Source organism: Trichosurus vulpecula, chromosome 1, assembly GCF_011100635.1.
Source record: "Trichosurus vulpecula isolate mTriVul1 chromosome 1, mTriVul1.pri, whole genome shotgun sequence".
Taxonomy (NCBI): Eukaryota; Metazoa; Chordata; class Mammalia; order Diprotodontia; family Phalangeridae; genus Trichosurus; species Trichosurus vulpecula.
This window is the reverse complement of record NC_050573.1, coordinates 425517567-425537305: the sequence shown is the minus strand read 5'-3', so window position 1 is coordinate 425537305 and position 19739 is coordinate 425517567. Positions and strand designations below refer to the sequence as shown.

The 19739-nt window shown below is 41.8% G+C and overlaps 1 protein-coding gene across 1 annotated transcript in view; it reads left to right on the top strand.

The window, feature by feature from the left end:
* Positions 1 to 1175: 1175 nt before the first annotated feature.
* Positions 1176 to 19739, top strand: part of DEPDC1B (DEP domain containing 1B) — a 99697-nt gene continuing 81133 nt past the window's right edge. Inside the window, 3 exon segments of the mRNA XM_036746881.1 lie at positions 1176 to 1187; positions 2119 to 2259; positions 3913 to 4029. Of these exon segments, the coding sequence (XP_036602776.1) occupies positions 1176 to 1187; positions 2119 to 2259; positions 3913 to 4029 (270 nt within the window).

The window sequence follows — 19739 nt, the reverse complement described above, 5'->3', positions numbered from 1 at the left end:
CTTCTCAAAAAGAGTACATTTCTGTAATGGGGGCCAACCTGTACAAAAGCAAAGAGATAAAATGCCAAATTAATTTGAGGTTTAGCTAGTGAATCAGTTCGGCCAGAACAAAGAGTCCAAAAAAGAGAAGTAAAATGAAACAAATTTGGAAAGGTAGGTCGGAGCCAGATTGATGCTAAGCTGAAAAGTCTGCATTTTATCACACACACACACACACACACACACACAAATGTAACAGGGAGACTTCTTGAGTAGGGGAGTGACATGGACTGATTTGTGTCTCAGGAAGATTACTTCGACAACTTTGTGGAGGAAGGAAAGACTAGGAACAAAGAGATCAATTAGGAGGCTATTGTAAGAGTTCTGATGAAACAAATATTTAGTCAATAAACATTGATTAAGTGCCTACTATGTGTTATGCATAAGAATAACTAGCCTTTATATAGCATTTTAACGTTTGAAAATTACTTTACATAGGTTAAACTCATTTGATCCTAACAGCAACTCTATGAGATAGGTGCTATTACTATTCCCATTTTACAGATGAGGTATCTAAAGATGAGAGGGATTAAGTGACTTGCCAGACTTGTAAGCACCTGAGACAGGATTTGAACTCAAGTCTTCCTAAGTCCAAATCAAAATTTTTTCTACTATACCACCTACCTATAAGACATGACCTATATGAGTAAAATGGAGAGAAGAGGGCAGGGAAATGAAGGAAAATGAGAGCTTCTGTGGAGGCAGAATTGAGAGGAATTGGCAACTGATTTGAATATATGGGTTGAAGAAGGGGTAAGAGTCAAAGATGTTTTTGAGACTGAGAATCTGGGTGACTGGAAGGGGATGGTGGTATCATCAATAGAAATGGAGTAAGGGCTAGTGAAGAGGTTAGATAATTAATGTTTCATATTGCACATACTGAGGTGCATATATTGAGGCATATCCAGGTGGAGATGTCTAGCAGGCAGTTGGCAATACTGAACTGGAGTTCAGCAGATTAGGGCTGGATATAGAGACTTGGGAGTCATCTATATATGAGAAAGTAGTTGAATCCAAGGGAGCTGATGAGATCACCAAGAAAGCATAGGAAGTAAGGCACCTAGGACAGAGTCTTGGGAGTGAATACTCCCATGAATTTAGGAAAGCGTTGATTGAAAAAGAAATAGGAGGGAGCAATGTCTTTTAAGGTAAGAGGAATTATCCAGAAGGAGGGGCTGATAAACCATTTTAAATGCTTCACAGAATAAAAGAAAGATTAAGATGAAGAAAAGGCCATTGGCTTTAGTAGATAAGAGATATTTGGAAATCTTAGATCAGTTTGAACCTACTGGTAGAGTCTAATTCCAGATCATAAGGAGCTAAGGAATAAGTGAAAGGCCAAGAAATGGAGGCAAGGAATGAAGACATATAGGATGAAACTTGAAGGGATGGCAGGGTTAAATAAAACTTGTTTAAGAACAGGAAGATCAGAGAGTTATAAACTCTGTCTACATTTAACAAAGGGGAGGAATTTTGGGGAATACAGAGAGAGAACAGTAATTCAGCCCTTTTAATTTAATCACTTTAAGGAGAATCAACAGTTAGTTGTGAAGTTTTTAGGGGGAAATGACAGCTCCTCAAGTTAGAGTGTAAGGAACTGCATTTGGCAAAATGAATTCTGTGGAAAAAATGGGAACAAGCCTAAGGGAAAAAGCAGCCCCACCGAAGGATCTTTTGACAGACTGCGCATTGCGTATCAAATGTGCTGATTGCACAGGTTGGGACTGAGAGCTAACATGTTGCATAACAGTCAGGATCCCCCAAAAATTTGATGGCTAGAACATCACTAAATCTAATAAGATCAAATTCAGTATGGATGGATATAAAGTTCTAAATATCCATTGCCCAAGCACAGGGTGGAGAAGGAGGTTAGGATGGTTAGGCAGCATTTTGCCTTAAAAAGGAACTGAGTGTTTTAGTGGACCTCAAGTTCAACAAGACTCACTAGAGAAATTTGGCAGCCAACAAAAAACTGAGATCTTGGGTTGCATTGAGAGAAACAGACCTTCTAAGAATAAGATGGTAAAAATTCCTGTGTATTCTCTCCTCATCAGAACAAATTTGAATTATTGTTTTCAGGTTTTGGTGCCGCAGTTTAGGAAGGACTTTGATAAACTGGAGACCATCCAGAGGGCAACCAAGGTGGTAAAGGGCTTTAAGTCTGTGTCAGATAAGAATGGGTTGAAGGAGCTGGGGGTGTTAATCATGGAGAAGGTTCAGGTGAGACTTGATAGACTGTGTTCAAGTGTCCAAAGGGTTAGCACATAGATGAGAGATTAGATTGGTTCTGTTTGACCCTAGAGGGTAGAAGCAGGAGCAATGGGTAAAAGCTGCAACTTGGCAAATTTGGGCTTCATGTCAGGAAGAACTTCCTCACAATCAGAGCCATCTAAAAGCTGCCTCTTGAGGTAGCTCCAGGTAGCTTCCCCTCCCACTCTCCCACTGGAGGCTTACTTAAGAAGGGACTGGACAGCTCTTTGTTGAGTATGCTCATGGGGATTCCTTCCCAGTTACAGGTTGGACCAAGCCTTTGAGATACCTTCCAACTCAATAATATTATTTGGTGATTCTGTAAGAATGTCTTAGAAAGATTAAGATCATTCACTTCCAAGCTGGGGTTTTTCCAGTTCTCTGGAGAAATCCATTTAGATAGTGGCCATGTACCATCCTATGCTTATCTACTTCTTATCTGTGTAATTACAAATTAACTATTAACTTTATCATCAATTACCTTGTAATAATATCTGTGTTCAATTTCTTCAACTCTGTATACAAATGTTTTCTCTTCTCAGACACGCTGGGGCAGACTCTTATCACCACAACAATATTAATTACTACACTTTCTGGCAGGTTTCCTTGCTTCAAGTCCCTCCGCATTCCAGTCAATCCTCTCTACTCATCAACAGAATTGATGGGGCCAAATCAAGGGTGATCACCTTACCCTCCTACTCATTACCTCCAATGGCTTCCTATCATCTCCAGAGTCAAATATGAAATCCTGGTTTTGACATTTAAGGGCCTTTATAATCTGCCCAGCCCTCACCCCCTGCCCCACCCACCTTTCTAGTTTGTTTATAGTTTACACCCTTCTAGTCACCTCTCCAATCTCCACCCATTGACACTAGGCTTGTTCCATGAAAAAGACTCCTTTATCCAGACTCTATCCATCTTCATTGGTTGTCATCCCTTTCTTGCACTCTCCAATGCCTGGAATTCTCTCCCTCCTTCTCCAGGCTTCCGTCTAGTCCCAGGTGAAAGCTCACCTTCTGTAAGAAGCCTTTCCTGATCCCTCTCAATGCTAGTGCATTCCCTCTGTTGATTATCTCCAATTCATCCTGAACATATCGTTTGCACACAGGCGTTTGCAAGTTCTCCTCCATTGGACCGTGAGCCCTTAGAGAACAGGGACTGTCTTTGAACACTGAGAACAGTTCCTGGCACAGAGCAGACTCTTAATGCATGCTTGTTGACGAGACTCGGACTAGGAGACCTCGAAGGCCCCTTCCAGCCCCAAATCTAGACTGCTTCTCTTCAGGTCACCCCGTTTTCTCTGTTCCTCCCCTCCCCTCTAAGTATCAGCTCCACTGGAGCTGGACAGCGAGCTCTGCCTGTCAGTTCGGGGTTGTGGGGCAGAAAGGGCGGGGAGAGGAGTCCTCTTCTTTGTCGAAATGTATGTGCCTGCAGTTCAGTTTATTAGGGCTAGGAAGGGAGCTGACATTGTCCCCGGGAGGGTCCGAGGAGCAAGAGAGAGCAAGCGCTAGAAGCCTCAGAAGCAAGCAGAGGGAGGACTTGGACTTGCATTTTTTTTTTTTTGGTGCGTGGCTAACCCCAGATTCCAATTCCCGGGGTTCCGCGTTGTCTTTGTGACGTAAGGCTCTCGTCACGTGCCCTCCCACGGCGCCCAATCAGAGCACAGAGTCCTTCCAGGCTCGCGATTCAAACTGTTCCCATTGCCCCTTCTGATCCTGGCTAGGAATCTCCCCGGGAAACGTCCCCCGCCCGTGCCCGGGGGCGCAGCCGGGCGCGGCTGGAGGGGGCCGGGGAGCATGGAGCACCGCATAATTGGACCTGGGCCCTACCGCGCGACGAAGCTGGTAAGCTCGCGGGGGGCGGCGGCCATCACTGCCCCCTTCTCCTGGTCCCTACAACGCAGATGCCCACCTCACAGCCCGGACTCCCAGCGCATCCTGCAAGCTCGAGCCTCCCAGGTCCTTGGGCTCGTGGGGGCTGCGTGTGGTTGGGCTCCTCCGGGAAAGAGCTCTCTCGTGGGCACACGGCCTGTCTGTGGTTAATAATATTCTCTGAAATCTGCATTCCGCCGGCCTTATTTGGGCTGGAGGCTGGGCTGTCACTGGTACCTGGTTTTTATTGATGTTTGAGGAGAGAATGATAAGATTTGGTGCACGGCCGCATGATCGTTAGTTAGCTTTCTCGGTAAAAGAAAAGGAGTACGGGCCCCAGACCCTTAATTTCCTCCATTCCACCTTTCCCTTTAAAAAAAAAAATGTAAAGACTACCTGAGATTTTTTTTTAAAGGCATCTCCAGATCCAATGGGGTTTAAATCCTGAGATCTTGTGATCTGGTTTTGCAACTTTTTTTTTTTTAAGCTAAACGGACCTGACGGTCAGAGAGTCTCATCTAAGGGAGACAACCTGATTGGGTTTGGTTCCGCATTCAGCCTGTTTATCATTCACTGGGGCTGGGTGTGCACCTTTCTGAATGGCTGTGGCAAAACGGTTTTCTGTTCCAATCGCACATTGCTTCATATTGACTTAGGCTGGGTTGCTCCTCTTTGCTTCGTTTCCTGTGGTGATGGCTTAGATTTTCCTTGGTACACCCCTGCCTTTGTTCCTGGGGCAAAGAGACACCCCGTCAACATCCTCAAAAGCAGCCCCCGTGTCCCTTGAGCTCGGAGAGATCTGATCGGTACCTTTTCAGCCTTTTCTCTGGGAAACCCAAGTGAGATACATACAAGTCAGATTTTACTTGGATATAAAATTGGGGTAAAAAGGTTATTGCACCTAAGCTATTCTTGTGGAAAAGGGGACAGCTGGATTCTCAGCTCACTCCACCTTGCATCTGCTGCTCCTCCTGGTTTCAACTCTAGAGAACTAGATATCCCTTGGTTTCTTGTAAACCATCTTGTAAACCCCACCCCCCCCTTCATTTTCTGTTTCCTTTTGTCTCCCCCTTTAGATTGTAAGCTCCTTGAGGACAGGGATTATTTTTTCTTGTTTCCCAAGTGTTTAGCAGAGTGCCTGGAATATAGTAGGTGCTTAATAAATGTTTAATGGATTGGATAGATAGTGGGCTAGACATTTGTGTAGCTCTTTGAGGTTTGCAAAGCACTTTAAAAATGTTAGCTCGCAAACTTTATCCTCACCAGAACCTTGGGAGGAAGTGCAATGATTGTCCCCACTTTATAGATTAAGAAGCTGAGGCAGACAGGGGTTAAGTTGCTTTTACCTCAGCGGATAGAGTGCTGGACCTGGAGTCAGGAAGACCTGAATTCAAATGTGGCCTCTGATACTTGCTAGCTGTGTGACCCTGGGCAAGTCACTTTAACTGTGTTTTCCTCAGTTTCCTCCTCTGTAAAAATGAGTTCAAGAAGGGCGAATGACAACTACTCCAGTATCTCTGCCAAGAAAACTCCACAAAGAGTCAGACAGGACTGAACAGCAACAATATAGGCCTGGTCTGAAGAACAACTGAGATTTAGGACAGCTACATGGTGCAGTGGATAGAATGCTAGGCCTGAAATCAGGAAGACCTGAGTTCAAATATGTCCTCAGACCCTTCCTTACTAGCTGTGTGACCCCGAGCCACTGAGCTGTCTACCTCCTTACACTAGAAGAGTGGTATGCACATGGTCCTACTCTTTGCTGTTTTATTTTAAATCAATGTCATCCAAGGAAGGAAGGGAGTGAGCACTTATTAAGTGCTTACTATATACCAGGGACTATGTTAAGTGCATTACAATTATCTTCTTACTTGACCCTCACAACAACTCTGAGAGATACATGTTATTATTATCTCCACTTTATAATTGATCCAACTGAGGCAGGCATGGTAAGTGACTTGCCTGAGGTTATTCAGCTAGTACTTGTCTGAGGCTGGATTTGAACTCAGGTCTCCTTGATGCCAGGTTCAGTGCTGCTTAGCTAGGGTTAGGGAAATGTTCACTTCTGGGCCAGAGAGGGTCCAGAAAAAGAAACTCAGGATGCTGTTCTTTCCATATCAGAATCAGTTCAAGTTCTTGACATGTCAGGATCACTTGAAGAAAATGTGGATGGTTAAATTTGGAAAATAGAAGTCTTAGAGAGACGTGATAGGTGCCTTCAAGTAGAGGCTATTTCATGGAATAGGGATCGGATCTATTTTTGGCACCAAAGGGCAGAACCAGAGCACTGGATGGAAGGTGTTAAGGGGTAAAAAGTAAGAAAGAAAGTAATTCCTAACGATCAGAGCTATCCCAAAGTGGAGATGGGGTGCTTCAGGAGATTAGAGGGGTTCCTGCTTATTGCAGGTCTTTAAACAGAGGTTTCTTGTTTGTTGTTCAGCTGTTTTTCAGTTGGTCCCATTCTCCGTGACCAAATTTGGGGTTTTCTTGGCAAAAATACTGGAATGGTTTGCCATTTCCTTCTCCAGCTCATATTACAGATGAGGAAACTGAGGCAAAGAGGGTTAAGTGACTTGTCCAATATCACACAGCTAGTAAGTGTCTGAAGCTGGATTTGAAGTCAGTTCTTCCTGACGCTAGGCCTGGTACTCTATCCATTCTTCCACCTAGCAGCCTGCTAGTTGGTTTTAGTTGGGCACGAAGTAGAAAGGAAGCTAATTAGGGTATCTAGCTTTTAGAAGAGGAAATTGAGACCTGGAGAAAAGGAAGGTCTAGTAAAGAGGTTTAGAATAGGCCTGGGCTAAAGGAGTAAAAAATGTCAATCGGACTCTGTATTTTTGCCCCACATGTGGCTTGTATAAAACCTAAGAGAAGCTAACACTGTTATTTTTCATTGCAGGCTTGCATGTTTTGTTTCTTCCTTTGAAAGAGATCTCAATATATGTTTGAAGTGGTCTTTGGTGGGGTCAAAATAGTATTTTTCAAAAAATTATTTTATTTTTGTTATTCTAAACTTTTTTTAATAAATATATTTATTTAATTTATTTAATATAATTAGTTTTCGGCATTGATTTTCACAAGAGTTTGAATTACGAATTTTCTCCCCATTTCTACCCTCCCGCCCACTCCAAGATGGCATATATTCTGGTTGCCCGTTCCCCAGTCAGCCGTCCCGTCTGTCATCCCACTCCCCTCCCATCCCCTTTTCCCTTCCTTTCTTGTAGGGCAAGATAAATTTCTACACCCCATTCCTGTGTATCTTATTTCCTAGTTGCATGCAAAAACTTTTTTTTTTGTTTTTGAACATCTGTTTTTAAAACTTTGAGTTCCAAATTCTCTCCCCTCTTCCCTTCCCACCCACCCTCCCCGCTCCCTTCTATCATCCCCCAATTTTTATCTTCTTCCTCCTTCTTTCCTGTGGGGTAAGATATCCAATTGAGTGTATATGGTATTCCCTCCTCAGGTTAAATCCGATGACAGCAAGATTCACTCATTCCCCCTCACCTCCCCCCTCTTCCCTTCCTACAGAACTGCTTTTTTTTTTGCCACTTTTATGTGAGATAATTTACCCCATTCTATCTCTCCCTTTCTCCCTCTCTCAATATATTCCTCTCTCATCCCTTAATTTGATTTTATTTTTTAAGATATCATCCCTTCATATTCAACTCACCCTGTACCCTCTGTATATATATATATATATATATATATATATATATATATATATATATATATATATATATATATATATATATATGTATGTATGTATGTGTGTGTGTATACACACACACACACACACACATATGCATATTCCCTTCAGCTACCCTAATACTGAGGTCTCATGAATCATACACATCATGTTTCCATGTAGGAATGTAAACAAGACAGTTCAACTTTAGTAAGTCCCTTGCAATTTCTTTTTCTTGTTTACCTTTTCATGCTTCTCTGGATTCTTGCGTTTGAAAGTCACATTTTCTATTCTGCTCTGGTCTTTTCACTGAAAAAGCTTGAAAGTCCTCTATTTTATTGAAAATCCATATTTTGCCTTTGAGCATGATACTCATTTTTGCTGGGTAGGTGATTCTTGGTTTTAATCCTAGCTCCATTGACCTCTGGAATATCGTATTCCAAGCCCTTTGATCCCTTAATGTAGAAGCTGCTAGATCTTGTATTATTCTGATTGTATTTCCACAATACTCAAATTGTTTCTTTCTGGCTGCTTGCAGTATTTTCTCCTTGATACGGGAGCTCTGGAATTTGGCAACAATATTCCTAGGAGATTTCTTTTTGGGATCTATTTGAGGAGGTGATCAGTGGATTCTTTCAGTTTCTGTTTTACCCTCTGGCTCTAGAATATCAGGGCAGTTCTCCTTGATAATTTCTTGAAAGATGATATCTAGGCTCTTTTTTTGATCCTGGCTTTCAGGTAGTCCAATAATTTTTAAATTATCTCTCCTGGATCTATTTTCCAAGTCAGTGTTTTTTCCAATGAGATATTTCACATTGTCTTCCATTTTTTCATTCCTTTGGTTCTGTTTTATAACATCTTGTTTTCTCCTAAAGTCACTAGCTTCCACTTGCTCCAATCTAATTTTTAAGGTAGTATTTTCTTCAGTGGTCTTTTGGACCTCCTTTTCCATTTGGCTAATTCTGCCTTTCAAGGCATCCTTCTCCTCATTGGCTTTTTGGAGCTCTTTTGCCATTTGACTTAGTCTATTTTTTAAGGTGTTGTTTTCTTCAGTATATTTTTCCATATTTTTTTGGGGGGTCTCCTTTAGTAAGTATTGACTTGTTTTTCATGGTTTTCTGGCATCATTCTCATTTCTCTTCCCAATTTTTCCTCTACTTCTCTAACTTGCTTTTCCAAATCCTTTTTGAGCTCTTCCATGGCCTGAGACCAGTTCATGTTTTTCTTGGAGGCTTTTGATGTAGGCTCTTTGACTTTGTTGATTTCTTCTGGCTGTATGTTTTGGTCTTCTTTGTCATCCAAGAAAGATTCCAAAGTCTGAGACTCAATCTGAGTCCATTTTTGCTGCCTTGCCATGTTCCCAGCCAACTTATTTGACCCTTGAGTTTTTCGTCAGGGTATGACTGCTTGTAAAGAGTACTTTGTTCCATGCTTGAGCGGATGCGCTGTTGTTTTTAGAGCTATTTCTACACTGCCAGCTCTGCCACACCAGCACTCCTCCTTCCCCAAGAACTGCCAACCCAGAATGGACTCAGATGTTAAGCAGGCTCTGCAGTCCTGCTCTGATTTGCCACTTAATTCCTCCCACCAGGTGAGCGTGGGGCCAGAAGCAACTGCAGCTATAGTTCTATAGCTGTACCACCTCTGCTGTCCCGGGGCAGTGGCTGAACCAGGAACTCCTTTCATTCCCTGCAGCTTTTCCCACCAACCTTCTCTATTGTCTTTTGTGTTTGTGGGTTGAGAAGTCTGGTAACTGCCATAGCTCACTGATTCAGGGTGCTAGGGCCTGTTCCTCCCAGCTCCCTGTCTGGTTTGTCCTGTCTGGTCCTGCCACTGCCCACGCTGGGCTCCCCTCCCCTCTGCTGCCAGTTCTGTGCAGGATAGACCTCACCCAGTGACCGTCCAGGCTGTCCTGGGCTGCAGCCCTGCTTCCCTCTGCTATTTTGTGGGTTCTGAAGTTCTAGAATTTGTTCAGAACCATTTTTATAGGTTTTTGGAGGAACTTGACAGGGAGCTCATGCAAGTCCCTGCTTTCCAGCCGCCATCTTGGCTCTACCCCCCTGTTATTCTAAACTTGACAAACACAAACAGCATGGACATTTTCCATATACAAAGAACAGAAAGGGAACATTATATATGAAACAATGTCTCATTAATACAGCTTTATTTTGCAAAGTATGTATTAAATTCGCCCCATTAGTCCCACTGAATCTCCTCCTCCTGTTCTGTGTATTTTCCAAAATGCTTCACTGAAACCTCCTCCTTTTTTTTGTTTAATCTATAACTTGCTCTCCTTCCTTCAGTTCTCTGCACATACATCCCTCTTCCAAACAAACCAAAACAAAACTTCCCCTGCACTAAGTTAGCATAGTCACATGCAGCAGAGCCACACATTGACCATCTCTGGAAAACCATGACTCCTGCTATGCTTTATCTGTAACCTCTCTTTCAAGTGGTGGGAAACATGCCCCATCCATGGCCCTCTGGAGCTGTGGTTGGTCATTGAGTAGATCAGTTCTTAAAATTTTTCTTTTTCTTTAAAATTAAAGTTTTTAAATTTTATTTTTTTCTTTAATTATATGTAAACAAAATTTTTTAGCATTTGTTTTAAAATTTTGAATTCCATATTCTATCCTTCCCTCCCTTCCCCCCATCCCCTTCCTTGAGAAAGAAAGAGATTTGATATAGATTATATATAATATACAATCATGGAAAATATTTAAATATTATCCATATTGCAAAAGGAGATGAAGACCAAAAGCCCAAGAATAATAAAGTAAAAAATGTATGCTTTAATCTACATTCAGACTCCATCACTTCTCTCTCTAGACATGGATAGCATTTTTTCATCATAAGTCCTTTGGGATTGTCTCGGATCATTGTGTTGCTGAGAATAGTTAAGTCATTCAAAGTTGATCATCATTACAACATTGCTGTGACTGTGCACAATGACCTCCCTGTTCTCATTTCACTTTGCATCAGTTCATATATGTCTTCCCAGGTTTTTCTTAAAGCATCTTGTTTGTCATTTCTTACAGTAAGTATCACAATTGACCTTAGCCTGAAAGGGCCAGGGTCTCCCTATGCATCCTGGGCCATCTCCAGTCATCCTGGTGAATATCAGGCCACTGGACCCAGATGGCTCTGGAGGAGAAAGTGAGGCTGGTGACCTTGCACAGTCCTCCCTCACTCAAATCAAAGTCAACTGCAAGTCACGTCATAATTTCCTTGATGTCATGGTCCTCTTCTTTGAATGAAGGACAAACACAACAATCACAATCATATATCACAACTTGTTCAGCCATTCTCCAGTTGATGAGCATCCCCTCAATTTCCAATTTTTTGCCACCATAAAAAGAGCTGCTATAGATATTTTCATATGTATAAATCTTTTCCTTTTTATTTGATCCCCTTGGAATATACATCTAGTAATGGTATTACTGGGTCAAAGGGTCTTAACTGTCTCAAAGCTGTTTTTCTTTATAATGTTGTAGTCATTGTATAAATTGTTCTATTTCTACTCCCTTTACTCTTCAACAGTTCATACACGTCTTCCCAGATTTTCCTGAATCCATCCCTTTTGTCATTTCTTATGGCATGATATTCCATCACATTCATATACCGTAATTTGTTTGGCTGTTCCCTAGTTCTTTGCTACAATAAAAATGTTGCAGCAGCACTTTTTTTTTGTACAAATGTACATTTTTGTACATATATGGATTGTTTCCCTCTTTGATCTCTTTGGGCTTTATGCCTGATAGTGGGACAAGAGTTTTGTAAGTTTAATGACCTTTTGAGTATTGCTCCTAATTGTTGGTTCTGTTAAGAAGCGTTGAGGGTAGAGTGTCAGCATGCAAACAGTTATGGGGTCTTACCTCCCTCTGCAGCTTTTCTGTTCACTCTCAGATGTTTTGGTCATCCTAGTGTTAGAGCTCATGGTTTTAGCTGACTTCTGGGTATGTACCTTCTCTCTACACCACCCTCTCATTGACAGCAGTGGATGAAGGGAAGCTCAGAAATTCTGAGGTCCCTGAGCATAAGGAAACACTGGGGTTCTCCCAAACTATGGCATCTGGAACATTTGCGTTGTGATATCTTCCTTATCTTAGGTAGATCAAAACTCTTATCAGAACTGAAACAACATTTTAAAAATCCTTCATTTGTTGAATTCTTTAATTCCCTCAATAATTATCTGTTGATAATCTACTAGGGACACTAGGCTAAGTTCTGAGCTATATTGTAGGAACGAAAGAGGTGGCTAGGTGGCACAGTGGTTGGAGTGCTGGGGCTAGAGCAGGAAGACTCATCTTCCTGAGTTCAAATCTGGCCTCAGATACTCACCAGCTGTGTCACCCTGGCAAGTCACTTAACCCTGCTTGCCTCAGTTTTTTCACTAGCTGGGGAGAAGGAAATGGCAAACCATTCCAGTATCTTTGCCAAGAAAACCTTAATTGGGGTTAAGAAGAGTTGGACATAATTGAAAATGACTAAACAACCACAAGAATAAAAAAGAGTGAGACAACATCTGTGGAAAAATGATAAAGAAATGGGAACATATAGGCCAGGACTCCATGTATCTTTGCCATTTCTTTCTCCAGCTCATTTTACAGATGAGGAAAATGAGGCAAACAGGGTTAAGTGACTTACCTAGGGTCACACAGCTAGTTAGTGTCTGAGGTCAGATTTGAACTCAGGAAGAGGAGTCTTCCTGATGCCTGGCCCAGCACTCTATCCACTTCACACCTAGCTGCCCATTCTCCCACATATCCTTCTGTAAATCAGAGAACCAGGCCTTAAGTGCTTAAAGCCTTCTTTTTCTTTTGATATACTGATTTAGCTATCTGTGCTCAAGCTGTTCCTCTATTGTCTTTCACTCTCACTGCAAGACTCACTCATCTCTTTTTTTTAGATCCTAGATTATGTCTTATACAGCTTGTCATATAAGCCATCATTTGCAACTATCTGGATAACTAAGGTGCTGAGGTAAAAGAACATCGCCTTGATCTGAATTACCCGTGTTTCCAGGTCCATTTTTATTTATTTATTTTTTTGGGAGTTGTGTCTTTCAATCTCGTCCCAGCTAGAATTTCAGGGGCTGCTCTCGGGGCCCATCCCACTAATAATTTGCCAGGATTTTTGACCTCCTTAGCAGACCTGAGCAGGTCTGCTCCTCTTTAGTCCGCCGAATCCCTCTCTCCCCACCTCCTCTCCAATGGGATACTTACCTTGACACTGGGTTGGTTTAGTCTATGGTAGCTCAGAATCTGGAGCTCAAGAGATCCACTAGCCTCAGCCTCTTGGGTAGTAGCAGGAATTTCAGGCCAGTGTAGCCACACTAGACTTAGACTTTACTCTGATCCAGCTACCTAAGCATTTGTTTCCTGTTCCTCATGTGTGGGTCAGAGACCACTACTCACATTAAAGATAGACAGCGACCATTCTTGAAAAAAAGGCAAAAAGGAATTTATTACTTTCTCGTGAGAAAGAACACACCTCGGCATGGCCCAAGATGATACCGTCACGTGTACGTGTGTGTGTGTGTGGGGGGCATACAGCTCAAAGCAAGTTATATAGATCCTAATGCAGAGTTGTCAGCCCCCCCCCCCCCCCCCCCTCCACTGGCTCCTCTTCCTATCGGCTGGGTTTGGAGCTCACATTCTAATCGCGGAATCTTTTCCCAGCAACAGAGAACAAAGAACAAAAAGAAGCAGGTGTGAGACCAAGGGCTAGTATCCAGCAAGAAGGGAGTAGGTAGTAGTTAGATAAAACAGGACCTTGCAGGTGTCTGTCTGCTGATGTAATTTCTTATGTCTGCTTTCTCAGCAGAGCAGTTTCCAAAAATACAGGAGGGGTGCAGCTGGGGGTGGGGAAGTGGATGATAGGAGAGGCAAGGTCTTTTCCCTTGCTGAAGGGGGTGGGGCTTCACTATTTCAGTATTCTGTTCAATACCATACTGAGGTGGCTTCACTATTTCAGCATTCCACTCACTCACAAGTCATTCTGTATCTCTCAGCTTTGTTCTGGCTATGTATATGTATATGTATATGTATATGTATATGTATATGTATATGTATATGTATATGTATATGTATATGTATATCTATATGTATATCTATATGTATATCTATATCTATGTATATACCCCCTAGTTGGGATGTTTTCCTTCCACACCTCTGCCTACTAACTCCCTTGGCTTTCTTCAAGTCTCATCTTAAGTTCAGCCTTCTTCAGGCCTTTCCCTATTTGTTCAACTGTTAGTCCTTTTATCCTTCCCTTTAGGCTGTGTCTATCATGGATATTTGCATGTTATCTACCATACTATAATGGGAGCTCCTGGGGGCAAGGACCATGTTTTCAACCTTTCTTTGTGTCCCTAGCACAGCTTAATAAATGCTTGTTGACTGACTGACTTATGTCACTTTGGCTAAAGTGGCCCTCAAAGTGAAAAAATGTTAAAAAAATAAAAGACAAAACCTTGTTTATGCATAACTGAAGCATTCAGAGTACCTTGCACAGTGTCTTGCCCATAGGAAGCAGTTAATAAATGTTTGTTTTGTTGAAATATTATGAAAGAAACTGATTAATTTAGGGACTCTAATCTTCTTAAAGCTTGTAAATGATTTTTTTGGGGGGGGAGTATAATTCAAGTGTGTCTAGGTTTTTGTGCCCATAAAAATGCAGTTATTTCTCTGGTTGACTTAGGCTCTTTATAATGATTAATTTCACTGTAGCTGTACTTATTAGAACTCACTGAAATATTAAAGGGGGGGATTTATGTGGCTACAGCTTATGTTTTGAAAATGCAGTAGGTAGATGTAATTTTCAAATAGATTAGTTGTACGTGTCTTAAATGTTTCCTGATTCAGGGACTCTTTATTTTTCTCCTAATAAGTTGTTTAACATAAACACTTAAGGGAAAATTGAGCTTTGTGAATGATATAGCCCATTTTGGAAGCACCTGAGTTGTATTTTATACAAACATACAGGCCTTCTGTGCCTCTTTCTTTTTCTCTTAAATGTTTTTTGTCCCCTCCCCCCCAACCTCCCCTCACCTTTGTTTCTTTTCTAGGCTATTTTTAATCTTTATCTCCCTTTGTTATAATCAGTCAATCAATTAAGCAACATTTATTAAGAACCTACTATGTGCTAAGCATTGCCCAAGGATATTCCCTGTCCTCAAGGAACTTACATTCTAATGGGGAAGACAAACATACTATATATGTATATATGTATGTATGTATATGCATATGTATTTATGTATACGTATGTATATATGTATGTATTATCTATATAATTATTTATAGGATAAATAGAAAATAATTAGGAGAGAGAAGACACTACCATTAAGAGGGGCTGGGAAAAGCTTCCTGTAGAAGTTGGGATTTTATTGGGACTTAAAGGAAGCCAGGGAGGTCAGTAGTCAGAAGGGAGGAGAGAGACCATTCCTGGCACAGTAAACAACCAGAGAAACTGCCTGGAGCTGAGAGATGCAGTGTCTTGTTCTTAAAACAGCCAGGAGACCAATGTCACTGGATTGAAGAGTACATGTTGGGGAATAAGGTGTAAGAAGACTAGAAAGGTAGGAGGGACCTAGGTCATGAAGGGCTTTGAATGATAAACAGAACATTTAGCATCTCCTCTTGGAGGATTTAGGAAGCCACTGGAATAGGGGGGTGATGTTTTAGGGAAATCACTTTGGTGGATGGAGGATGGACTGGAAGGAGGAGAGACTTGGAGCAGGCGGACCCATCAGCAGGCTATTACAATAGTCCAGACATGAGGTGATGAAGGCCTGCACTAGAATGGTGGCAGTATCCGAGGAGACAAGGCGGCCTGTTGGAGAGATGCTGAAAAGGTGAAATTGACAGGTCTTGGCAACAGCTTGGACATGGGGGGCAGGGTGACAGGGAGGAGTCCAGGATGACTTCTAGGTTGTGAACCTGAGACTGGGAGGATAGTGTTGCCCTCTATAGTAATAGGAAAGTAGGAGAGGGGCAGGATTTAGGGGGAAAGATGAGTTCCATGTTGGATGTATTGAGTTTAAGAAGTCTACTGGACATCCAGTTGGAGATGTCTGAAAGGCATTTGGAAAGTGAGATTGGAGATCAGCAGAGAGACTGGGGCAGGGTAGGTAGATTTGAGAAACCACATAGAGAGGGTAATTAAAATCGGGCAGGTGACCCCAGTAAAGTAGCTTGGGGGGAAAGAGGAGAGGGCTCAGGGCTAAAACCCTAAGGGATACCTAGGGAGAGGGCATGATCTGGAGGATGATCCAATAAAGGAGATTAATAAGGATCTGCCAGATAGGTAGAAGAAAAACCTGGGTGTGGACAGATTTCTGAGTAATCTCAAGCTTTTTACATGTTTTTTTCTCCAGGCCTGCTGCCACCAGTTCCTTCCCCAGATTTCTTCCACTCTTGCTCTCCATTCCCAAATCGCCAATTGGCTTTGACTGTTCTCCCTTCTTTTGTTCAAATCGCTTTGCATATGACCAAAAATGAGGATGGTATGGTGGAGAAAACTGAGATTAGGCCTTGCTCTGGAACAAAGTAGATTCAAATCCCATCTTTGCCACCCACTGACTGTGTCTCTTAGGGCAATTCAGTGTCCCTAGGCAAATCTCTTTGGCTATGAATTTCAGTATAGACCTTAATCTTCTTTGACTGAGGGAATTTCCTCAATACCAGTGAAATCACAGATCTAGACTTAGAAAATAACAGAATAATTTTCTGCCTTGTGTTAAGTAAGGTGCACTTTTCATTCATCTACCAAATAGCAGTTTTTAAGCTCCTTGAGGGTAGGGACTGCCCCTTACTCATTTTTGTATCTTACATAGCCTCCAGAACACTGCCATATCCATAAATAAATCCTTTTTGATCAAAGCATGGTATTTAATGTCAGCAGGGATATAGTCAAAAGTTTCCTGTTTTTATCTTTGTGACTTCAGTGTTTAGCAAAACATTGGTTATATAGTAAGTGCTTAATAAATGTTTTCTTGCTTGCTTAAAAAAAGAGAGAGAGAGAGAGTTCCCTAATGGAGTAAGAAGACTTAGGCTTAAGTCCAGGGTCAATTACTTACTGACCATATAAGCCAAGCCAGAGTCTTGATTGAGGAAGCATCATGGGATAGTGGAGGAAGCTGGCCACTTGGAATTAAGGAACCTTGGTTTAACCCCTCATTTTGCCACTGATTGGCTGTGTGACCCTGGGGTAAGTCATTTGATCGCTCTCTGCCTCAATTTCTTCTTCTATAAAATGGAGCCAATAATATTTTATTGCCTACCTCAAGGTTGATGGGAGAAAGACAGGTAAACCATAAAGCAGAGTTGTCAAACTCATTGCCACAAGCCCACAAAACTCCCAAGAACTAGATTAAAATGTAATTGGGAAATATTTAACAAAATAATTAAAAACAGAACCCAACACCGACAATGTTAATTTGTAGTTTCCTAAGTCAATTTGTGGTCCACAGGGATCTGTTTCTATTTGAATTTGATATTGCTGCCATAAAACAAAATTTAAATGTGAGATGCTGTTATTATTGAGAGGGTCATAGCTTCATAATGTACCTAGTGTGCTTGGCAGCCATAAAGTGCTATATAGTGAATTATTATTATGAGTTGGTATATCCCTAGCCCATAGTGCCTGTCAGAGTGCTTTTAGAGATGGAAGAGAATTTAGAAATCATCTTGTCTAGTCCTCTCATTTTACAGGTAAAGAAACAGGCTTATGGAGGTTAAGGTACTTGCCCAAGGTGGCAGAGCTGGGAATTTGAACTGAGGTCCTTTGATTCCAAATCCAATCTTATTTTCCCCAGCTCACACTGCCCTCCTACTCTCTTTGTTGTTATTCAGTCCTTTCAGTCGTGTCCCACTCTTTGTGACCCCATTCAGGGTTTTCTTGGCAAAGTTTCTGGAGGGGTTTGCCGATTCCTTCTCCAGCTCATTTTACAGATGAGGAAACTGAGGCAAACAGGATGAAGAGACTTGCCCAGGGTCATACAAGTGTCTGAGGCCAAATTTGTTTCTGATTTGGGCCAGCTTACCCCTAGTTAGGCAACCCAAGCTCAAGCAATCTCCTATCCTCAGTCTCTCTAGTAGAAAGGATTACAGGTGTGTCCCACCAAGCCTGGCTTCATTGACATTCCTAAAAACATGAACTGAGTATTCAACAAGCATTTATTATAGAGATAATAACTAAACCCATGGAGCTGATAAGCTCATAGAGAGCATAGAGTGGTAAGAGAAGGCATAAGCCAACCCTAGGGCATACTCATAGTTAGGGACGAAGAGTCAGGATGTGGATGATGACCTGGCAAAGAAGACTGAGAAGGAGTAGAGATGTAAGTAGGAAGAGAACCAGGAGAGAACTGTTGTCACAGAAATCCAAGGAGGAAAGAATGTATGAGAGGAGTGGCATCGAATGAGTGGCCATCCACTGTTCTCAATGTTGCCAAAACACTGGGAAGGGTGAGGACTGAGAAGAGGCCATTGGCTTTGGTGATGCTGCCTGTATTTTATATATGATTTACCTTGGGTTGGAAGTTTCTTTATCTTCATGGGGTTTGTCTTCCTTACCACTAGTAGTGAATTAAGTATTCTAGACTTCCTGTGATTGGAAGTCTGATGTATGCCAAGGACATATATACTCTTCCTTCCAGGCTGCCACAGTCAGTCCTTTAGGATTGTCCAGGATATTTTTCAGCTGTCTCAGTAGAGAATGCACATATAGCAAAATTTAACTCACATGTGATTTTTTTTTTCCTGAAAGAGGGGCTCACAGAAAGGTTGAGAAGCCTAAAGTAGATCAGTTACGGTTGTTCCAGTCACTTTTTCAATTGTGTCTGCCTTTTCATGACCAAATTTGGGATTTTCTGGGCAAGGATACTGGAGTGGTTTGCCATTTTCTTCTTGAGCTCATTTTACAGATCAGGAAACTGAGGTAAACAGGGTTAAGTGACTTGCCCAGTGTCATATAGCTAGTGTCTGAGGCTAGATTTGAACTCAGGAACATGAGTCTTCCTAACTCCAGGCCTGATGGCACCTAGTTGGCCCCGAAGTAGAACATCTTCCTATTAAATTTAGACGTATTTGTGGGACAATCTGTACCCTAGTGTCTCTCAGTCTTTTGTTTCAGGCTAAGGACCAGAGGACTTATAAGGGACCTCTCCCTAAAGCAAGTGTGAAACCACATTGGGAAATTTCATAGAATTAGAGATTTAGAGTTGAAAGGGACAGTAGAGATCGAGTCCAACGCCCTTATTTTGCAATACAGGGGGTCAGGGATCCTAGCTGGAAGTTTGTTTTCCCTTTTCTCTTCTCCCAAGCAAATTAACACGGAGAGATTCAGCAGTATACGCCATTACTCTAGGCAGTAGGCTTTGATGACCCGCAGTTATGAGAGCAAGGTTATTAAGAACCTACCTTAGGGGTGATTGTTCTCCTTTCATTCCTCTTGCTTACTCTGGTGCTTAGAAGTATGTCAATGCTTTTTCTAAGGACCGTGTTTGTAGTTTTATTTAAAAATAGCATCATATAGGTTAAAACTGATTTTATGTCCCAAATAAAATCACAGATGAATATGAATCATTTTAATATTATTATTTTAATACTAAGCATGGAAACAAACTAGAGAGATAAAGCATTTATTAAGTATTTTCAAAGTGCCACATGAGGCAGCTAGATGGCTCAATGGATAGAGTGCTGGGCCTGGAATTGGGAAGACCTGAGTTCAAATCCTGCCTCAGACACTTACTAGCTGTGTGACCTTGGGCAAGCCATTTAAGCTCTCTTTGCCTCAATCTGCTGGATAAGGAAATGGCAAACCATTCTAGTATCCTTGCCAAGAAAATCCCACGGACAGGTTTGGGGTATTATGGAACAACACCATGTACC